At 59.1% G+C, this 8618-nt stretch overlaps 3 protein-coding genes across 3 annotated transcripts; all 3 read right to left on the bottom strand.

Annotated features, from left to right (window-relative positions):
* Nucleotides 1–123: 123 nt before the first annotated feature.
* ABB37_02273 (hypothetical protein) lies at nucleotides 124–2768 on the bottom strand (the record flags this gene model as incomplete). Its single annotated transcript, XM_015799182.1, has 1 exon — nucleotides 124–2768. Exon 1 carries the CDS (start codon nucleotides 2437–2439, stop codon nucleotides 124–126), a length of 2316 nt encoding a protein of 771 aa, XP_015662660.1. The 5' UTR covers nucleotides 2440–2768.
* A 508-nt stretch (nucleotides 2769–3276) lies between these two features.
* On the bottom strand, nucleotides 3277–4556 carry ABB37_02272 (hypothetical protein; the record flags this gene model as incomplete). The annotated part of the gene is made up of 1 exon (XM_015799181.1): nucleotides 3277–4556. The coding sequence occupies exon 1, from the start codon at nucleotides 4507–4509 to the stop codon at nucleotides 3277–3279; it is 1233 nt and encodes a 410-aa protein (XP_015662659.1). The 5' UTR covers nucleotides 4510–4556.
* Nucleotides 4557–5003: 447 nt separating this feature from the next.
* ABB37_02271 (hypothetical protein) lies at nucleotides 5004–8360 on the bottom strand (the record flags this gene model as incomplete). Its single annotated transcript, XM_015799180.1, has 1 exon — nucleotides 5004–8360. The coding sequence occupies one exon, from the start codon at nucleotides 8358–8360 to the stop codon at nucleotides 5004–5006; it is 3357 nt and encodes a 1118-aa protein (XP_015662658.1).
* Nucleotides 8361–8618: the final 258 nt, after the last annotated feature.

Genomic DNA, 8618 nt, shown 5'->3' with positions numbered 1-8618 from the left:
TTTTCTAGTTCTCGTTGTTGTTGTGTGTGTGTGTGTGTGTGTGTGTGTGTGTCTGTGTGTTGATTTGACCTTTCTTCGGTAAGCAGCAATTCCCTGTGTTCCTTGCTCTTCTCCGCACACGCGTCACTCGGCGTCATACAAGAGCAAGTGGAGCAGCGCACCCAGTCGATCAGAACACGAGGCGATGCGCCGCTCTGGCTTCCCCATCGTCTTGGCCAGCACCGCCGCATCGCGCAAGAGCAGGTGAACCCCCGCCATCATCAGCGGCCTCTCCGCAACCTTGCGACAGCTGAGGGGGTATTTTCGGGCTTCGGTTAGCGTGTACGGCGCGTCCAGCGCCTGTGCGGCGTCAACGCTCGGCGACGCTAACACGTGGCTCTGTCCAATGCCCAGCAAGATGGGATAGGGCAACGTGCAACTGTACAAGATGGAAAGCACGATCAGCAGGTGACAAGCGTGTCCGAGTCCCACCGCCTCCTCGTGCATGGCGTCGGCGGTGCTCGCAACGAGATGCGACGCGGCGTCTGCATCGGCACGCCCAGCGAACAAAATGGGCAAGGAAGCGGTGTTGATGTGATCCTTCGCATCGGCCGCATTCGCGCAGGCGTGGTATGCGTAATGTGACGACAGCGTCACCGTGTACACGAGGCACAGCTCCCGTACACGGCGCTGCCGAACGCGCGCGAGCTGGGCACGTAGTTGCGCCCGCTGCGCCTCTTCGATTCGCACCTGCTCCCGCTGCACCTTCACCGACTCGGGAGACGTTAAGATGCTTTCGTACTGTTGCACAGCGGCGAGGGTCTCCTCCTCGCGCTGCAGACGCTGCTGACGCTGCCCGACACGTTCCCGCAAGCTCTCCAGCTCCAACGTGGAGAGCGTCAACGCCTCACGTGCGGCGGATAGCTGCACCCGCACGGCAGCGCACCGCGCCGCGACGGCACGCTCCGTCGGGTGTGCCGTCGCCTCCGCATCCAGCTGGTTGGCCAGCGCGGTTTTGCGCTGCTCCGCCACAGAGGCCAGTCGCCCCCACGCAAGTGTGCCATACGCGGCCGCCTTCACGTCCCCCATGGTGGCTCGCGGCTGACCAACGCGGGGGACCGCAAAGGCGGGGTAGCGCCACCCAATCGAGGACGGCGCACGACTCCACGGGAGCTCCACACACGCGGCCGCTGCCTGCGCAGCCGCCAACGCAGCGAGTGAGTTTCGACCCGCAATGGTGTTGAGAGAAGACGGCGTCGGCGAAGAACCGTGGAAGTCGGCCGCTGCGGGTGCCGGGCAGAAGGTGTGCGTGCGGGTGGCCTGCCACTCGTTAAACGTGCTCGCTACCGGAGCCTGCCAATCGGCGAAGCACGACGTTGGCACAAAGACGCCGTCCGAGCAGCGCAGATAGATGAGAGGACGGGGGAGGTGACGCGGGCCCTGCGCTCGCTGCTGTTCGAGACGCAGAAGCCGACTTAACGTGACATCGGCTTCTTCCATTGTTGCGCCAAGGTAGAAGGTTTGACGGACATCTACGCGGCAGCGGTGAACACACACGTCGGACGGAGCAGAGGATGCAGCGCCGTGTTTCACAGGTTCCACTTCGTCACCGATAGAGATCGCGCGGCAAGGAGCAGCTGTCACACTCTCTGTGGCCATCTGCGGTGGATCGGTTTCAGGACGTCCTTCATCCAGCGCGCACGCGTGAGAGATGCAGGAGCCAGTGTAAAAAAACGAAAGCTCGATGTGTGTGCTGTGCGCATAAGGCTGCAGCGCAGCAATCGGGATAGAGGACCAGTTCGGGTAGCTGCTTCCACGCACCACCTCGCTGGTGTACACGGGAGCTTCCGAAGCTCCTTCACCATCCGCCTTCACCGCGGAATGGCCTCCGTTCCTATCCGCCGGTTTCTCTTTCCAACTCAGGTCAGAAAAGCTGCGTGCATCGTCCCCGTTGGCTAGTTCATCCGCTGGGAACAGCTCAAAAAACGTCTCCATGCACAGCGCAGGGTTGTGCAGACCGATGACACGTGGCGCGGAGCCCGGCATGCGTGTCCCACACGACGATGATGATGCTGTTGGCGCAGTAGCGGAGGTGGACTTTGCCACGGCGGGGCTGTGGGTCGGAGAGGCGGCCTGCATGGACGGCGCAAGTGCCCGCTCAGCCTCCGGCGGTGGCAGCGGGGTTGCGGACGATGAAGTGCACGTTGCATTCGTCTCCACAAGCTCTGGAATATCCACTGCGCCTGGATTCCCTGTGCGAGGCGACGGCGGCGTTGCGTCGCCTATTGACGCAAGGACAGATGCGGTAGTTTCTTGTGCAAGTGTACTGTGCTTCTCCGTCGTATCACTGGATGCCGACGGCCATTCGAATGGTAAGCAGATGTGCAGAGGGGCGCAGCGAAGAGATATGCCTGTCAGTTGGCCGACACAGCGGAAGTCGAAGGGCACGAGGGACGTCATTGCGCGAAGATCTTCAAGTGGGGCCGCCCAAAAGGAAGGGATAACAGCCGCACCAGCAGCCGTACGAGCAGACAGGAGCGGAGTTCGAATGTGATGCTGCAACTCTGGAACTAATAAAATGTCTAGATAATGCAGCCAAGCTTGCGAGTAAAAACAAAACTAACTGCAAAAAGTGCGGCTCTTGAAGCGTCGCTTTACCCGTAAGTCTTACAGATACACCTGCGTCGATCAAAGCTGGGCAGGGCACGCACGAGACGGTCTCACCGCGATGACAGCATGAAATGCAACGCTGGATACCTGCGCGTTGCACATCTGCGTCCTTTAGCTCTAAGATGGTGAAGGAAAACGGGAAGAAATGCGACAACCCAGCAGATAAAGAGATGACGAATTAATAGACGAGCGTGGCACAGGACACAATAACGGCTGCGTTGTGCGCGAGTGGCGCGTGTCCTCTTTCGGGGGGTACTTCCGCTTTCCTCGAAATACGGCGCTGCTGCATTGAGCTTCGACAGATACACAAAGCCGGAAATGCTCCTCTTCCGTTTGATGCTAAAGTCTCGCCATTGAAAAGGAGGACACTTAACTCGCTGTTCAACGCCGTCGATACGATATCGAAAGCAACGCGCGTTTTCAGATATGATCGCCGCTCCTCACCTCGTTGGATTCTTCTTGTGTTCTGTTTTCGACACAGCTTCTGTCGCCTCTCTCGAATCCACACTGTTCGTAATGCGGGTGCGACGTCGAAAAAAGGGGGGATCGTGATCGCAAAGGTAATTAGTTAAACGGCTTAACATTAAACGACATCACAAAAAGTTTCTCTTCAAGGCATTCCGCCACTCATTCCAGATCTTCTCCCTGATCTACCGGGAACACCTCCCCCACGCGCGGCGCCTGCTGCTGTTGGTGATGTCTGTGATCTGCGCTCGTACTCGAGTTGCCGCTCATGTCCTTCGCACTCGCTGTGGTGCTATTGCTGGCAGTCACATCCGGCTCCACACGCGTGTGGCCCTCGCAGATGCGCGCGCTCTGCACGTGGGCCGTCATTGGGTACGCGGACAAGCACACCGACTTGGTAATGTAGTCGATGCCATCCAGGTTGCAATCGTCCGTGCAGGAGACACAGTAAAATGCTGTGACATGTTTGATGCCGCCCTGCAACGCGTCGTCGACAGGGGCGGCAGCGGCCTGCTGCGCGAGCTGGGTTGGCGTCACAATAGGGGCAGTCAGACCGTTTGTCAGCCCAATCACCTCCGCCCCGTGCGGGATAATAGGGGCGACAGACCCGGGCATCAGCCGCATCAGCACCTGCCCGTCCGTAGAGGTGATGCGACCATCCCGCAGCAGAGCCGCCATGAGACCGCGGAAACGCGCGTACGTACGCGGCGGGCGCAGCGCCGGCGACACCTCGATCACCTTCCCTTGCCGAGAGAAGAGGCTAATGTACACACGCAGGCGATGCTGGTAGGCCAGGTCAGAGTCGAAGAGCGCCAGCAGGCACTGATGAACAATGTCCGGTCGCACATCCTTCAACGACGCGTTCGCAATCTCCGTCGTCGCGGCGCGATCGTACGCGTCCACGAGTCCCATGTTGCCCATTAAAATACCGGCCTTCTCTAAAATCACCACCACATCACGCGGCTTTGCGGCTCCATTACGGCTGCGACCGCTGCCTTGAATTCGAGGCGCCGCGTTCTGCACGGGGTGGCTGTCGCGCCGATGGAGGTTGTCCCGTGCGCCAGAAGCGGAGGCGAAGGAGCTGCTGCCCACACTGCCGCCCCCGCGTCCGCGCCCACGCGAGCGTTCGCCGGGGAGGTGCGGCCGCGGCACCGACTCGTCGGCGACCTGCGGACGGTAGCTGCCGGACCACTGCCGACTGCTGGACATGCCGGATGCGCTGCGGTCGCGGTCACGAAAGCGGTCGCCGTCACCTCTGCCTCTGCCGCCTCTTCCACCTCGCCCGCCGCCGCGGCCTTCCGTGCGGGAGAACCCACGGCCACCGCCGCGACCGCGGCCCTCGAAGCTGCCACCACCGCTGCTGCTGCTGTGGGTGCGTTTAAATCCTGATTGCATGGTCGCACACTAAAGAAAAAAAAAACTGTGAGTAACGCCGTTCACCTCCGTTAAAGCAAAGGGGGGAGGTTTTTTATCATAATGAAGAATGATACGCCGTGATGTGGTTTGAAGGACGAGGAAGAGGGGAAAGAGAGTTGAATACATGCGCACTGAGAGACCTGAGAAGCACACGTGTATTTCTAGAGACGTATCATTTACGCTCACCCACTCAGCACCGAGCAGAACTGCCTTGTAGTAGAACAAAATGAGAAGAAGAGAGGTTTCTTTGTTTTCTAGTTAAAAAAAAAACCTGTAAGCAATAAGTGCAGCGGCACGTCGTTGAATTCACGGAGAGATCTGCTCCGATTAAATTGTCGGGATGTACGAAGGGGGAGAATTATAAACAGCAGTGAGATTGTCAAAGGCAAAGACGCATACAAACACACACACACAAACACACACACACAAGAGTTGTACGTATATATGTGTTGATCAGATGACAAAATGCGTTTCTACTCGATGTCAATTACTTCCGTGCTTGACGGTCTGCGACGGCTGGCCATTGATTCGGTGTCGGAGAGCGTGAACACCTGCGCATCCTTCTGCAGCACCTCTTCTGAACGACCAGCTCGAAGCTCGTCCTTGACGTTTTTGCTGATGGGCACTGATAAAGATGGCAAAGATGGAGTGGGCGTGGCTGCACCTGTGCCTCCCTCTAACTGCGCCAGTGTCGATCGACTCAGCTCTCGGATGCGTGCAAGCGTGCACGTGATGCTCGCGTGCTCCCTTTCACTTATGTCCACGGTGCGCCGCTCTTCAGAGCTTCCGTCCTCACCGCCATCGTCCACGCGGCGACGTTTGTTGCTGTGCGCTCCGTCCTCCGCCGTGACGGCGTTGGTGGTGACGTCATCGTGCAGTTGCTGAAGCACCGCCGTACAATACCGCAAGCCGCGAAGATAGTCAGCGACGGTGGGAGAGCTGCGAAGCGACATGGAAGACACTCCCTCGTCTCTGTCGTCGGATGTATTCGGGAAGACTACATCGGTGTTTTCCCCCGATGCGGTTTCAGCCATATCGCGCTGTTTCCGCAGCCACGCCGTTGAGGCAGACCACTGCCGAGTTTCCTCATCTTGCAGTACACCCCATCGCGCGACGGCATCGGCGTTGTCGCTCGCTTGACTGTCGCCCTCCACCAGCTCCACGAGAGCCGCCACGGCCGCATCCGACAGGTTCAGCGTCTCCAAATCCAGCGACGTGCACTCCTGTGCGAGACGCAAAAGCGATGCCGCCGCATCCGCGTATACGACGGCATCGCCACACCGACGCGCCGCACTGTCCTTTCGAGGCGGTACAGGCGAAGGCGACGTAGCGGAGAAGGCGACGTCCGTCCATCGGCGCACACACGCGACAAGCACCGCATCATCCGCGCTGTCCGAGACGGGGACCGCTGCCATCTCGTGAAGGAGCCGCGCCGCCACCCAACGAGCGACGCGTGCGCTCGCTGACTCCTCTTCCTCCTCCTCTTCCCCTCCAGTGGAGTTCTCTGATAAGCGCTGCAGCGTCTGCGTGAGAGAGGCGAGAAGAGAGGAACACGACAGCAGGGACAGCTTGAGCTGCCCCGGAGGCTTAGAGAGGCCTTCCTCATTATCGGGGAGAGAGCAGCTCAGCACTGACATGGCGGTAAAGGCGCCGACAACGTTGTGCAGCTTTCGTGGGATTTGGATGAGCAGCTGGCACAATAAATACGAGTGGTCCGCAGGAGGCGTATTCTGCTTCCATGTCTTCCTTGTTTCCTGCTGCAGTGATACGAGGGCCTCACGCAGCTCGGCGACCGCAACGGCTGGCGGAGCGTAGTCTTCTCCTTTTTGCGCGGCCGCACAGGAAAGGGTGGTCTTTGTGCGCATCACCTCAATAAGTAGAGAAAGCAAAACGACTGCGGCATGTCTCTGCTCAGCAGCACCTCGCACCTCATCATCGTCGTCGTTCGCCGGCGGGTTCGTCGTTTCAATGCACAGGGCTGACTCGCCGTAGCTCAGCAGCGCTACTGCGGCGCATATCCATTGCTCAAGGAGCGCGCTGGTGCTTGCACAGCCTCCATCGAGCACGGCATCTGGAGCATGCGTCACATCCTCCCGCTTTTGTAAGTGCAAGAGGCCTTGCACAAGGTCTGTCGCCGCATAACGTATGTTTCCCAATACGCGTAGAAGTACACGTACCGCGGTGCGTTGCATAGGTTGTGACGGAGACGACGTGGGTTTTGCGGCGCGTTCCAGGCGGTGGAACAACTCCGTCCACGCCTCTAGCGCCATCAGGGCCATGGTGGATGCATGCGGCACACACGTGATGGAAGACAACACCACTGTCGACAGATGCGCGCTCAGACTGGCCGCATTCGATACCGATGGTTGCACATCGGTGCCGCCGGACATCGCCCACGCCGTTGGCCCAATGCGACATCGAGAAGACGTACCGCCATCGTCACTTGTACTGCTATCGTTGTTGCCCTCTGCCTCCTCGGCGTTGGCGCAGAGGAAGATCCATTGCTGCCAGAGAGCAGCGAGCGCGCTGACCCACATCGCACGAAGTGACGTGGAAGCTGCGGTGGATGAAAAAGGCGAGACATCTCGCTTTGTGTCGGAGCCTCCATTTGGTGGTGAATAGGCGAATAAAGCAGTTGGAAGCTTCTCGGACAACGTCTGTATGTCTTGCTTCACGGTGGCCCCTGCGTTGCTGCAGCTGTGTTGACGTTCGCATGCGGACCCATCGCCGACGCTGCCGTTGCCGTCACGGTGCGTCGCTCTTTGGCCAGTCCAACACAGCAAACTCTCCGTCAGCAAGTGAAGCGTATCCCTGCCCACAGCAGAACTCCCAACGCTTCTCTCTGCAGCAGCTTTATCTGCCTTCCCTGCCCTCTTACCCTCGTCTCCGGCGGTTTCCTCGGTGGGCCCACTTGACGCCGCTGCCTCCGCCTCTGGTGTTCCACTACTGCCTGGCAGTCTCTTCAGCACTCCTTGCATTACATGCAGGTACGTACTGAGTCCAGCCGTGGCCGCGGCCTGCTGCACCTCTTCCCCACCTCCGGCTGCCTCCTGCACCTCGAACGCGGCTGAGGCGGAGACGCACTGTGTTAGCAGCGCCTCTACCGCGTTCGACACAATTTCAACGCCTTCGCCACCGACTTCTTTCTCTGTCCCTTGGCCGGAGTTGGTAGCGGTCCACTCAGCTTTGCGGTTTTCTGTCATCATCGTCATGGCAGCGGCAGCGCTGCCCAGGCAGTCGAAAATCCCGTGAAGGCGCTCCACGATGTTGTCGTACAGAGTGGTGACGGCCTCGTCGTCGCGCGTGCTCGTCGCGACTGTGACGCAGACAGCATAATATAAGCGCACCAGGTGGGCGAAAAACACATGGGCCGCCTCCGTCCCGGTCAGCAGCAGCTGCGGATGGGCCCGCACAGCTAGCACGAGGTGCGATGCGAAGAATGTGGCCAGTCGTACTCGCTTCTTGTCGCTCCAATCATGCGTCAAGACGCCCCATCGCAGCTGCTCCATCATGTGGACCACCGCCGTCTCGTAATCCCTCGGTGCAACATCCTGGTAGGAGGCAACGGCGAGGAGCAGCTTCCAGGCGGCATTCAGCATTGCCAGCCTCTTGGTTCCGCCAACGACCGGTGACGTCGCGTCACACGCGTCGACGATGCACGACAGCAGCGCCGGCGTGCAATGCGACGCAAGAAATGCCGCGGATGGGAGCAGCGTGGCGATGTCTTCAGCGTGACTGGAGGCGGTGCCGCCCCCCTGACTCTGACACGCGCTGCGGAGCATGTGCACCGCCTTCTCCACGTCCACAGGCCTGGCGGCCGCTTGGGCCATGTGAATGTGTACAGTGGGAGCTCTGTGTTAATAAAGTAGATAATCTTTATCTGATATTACCGCTTTCTGCCATAATAATAATAACAATAACGTTAGCATACGTGCGTTTCGTTTGTGATAATGCCGGCTTGTCCGATGAGAACGACGCCCAACGCGTAACACACGATTATATTATTATTAGTATTGGCTGTATGGGGGTGTGTGTTTCCTATCGTCTCCACGATGAGACGGAGCACGGTTCTGTGAAGAGGTCTTTTG

The sequence above is a fragment of the Leptomonas pyrrhocoris genome (genome assembly GCF_001293395.1).
Source record: "Leptomonas pyrrhocoris isolate H10 chromosome Unknown, whole genome shotgun sequence".
Taxonomy (NCBI): domain Eukaryota; phylum Euglenozoa; class Kinetoplastea; order Trypanosomatida; family Trypanosomatidae; genus Leptomonas; species Leptomonas pyrrhocoris.
Note: the sequence above shows the minus strand (reverse complement) of the source record. Positions and strands in the feature narration are given on the sequence as shown.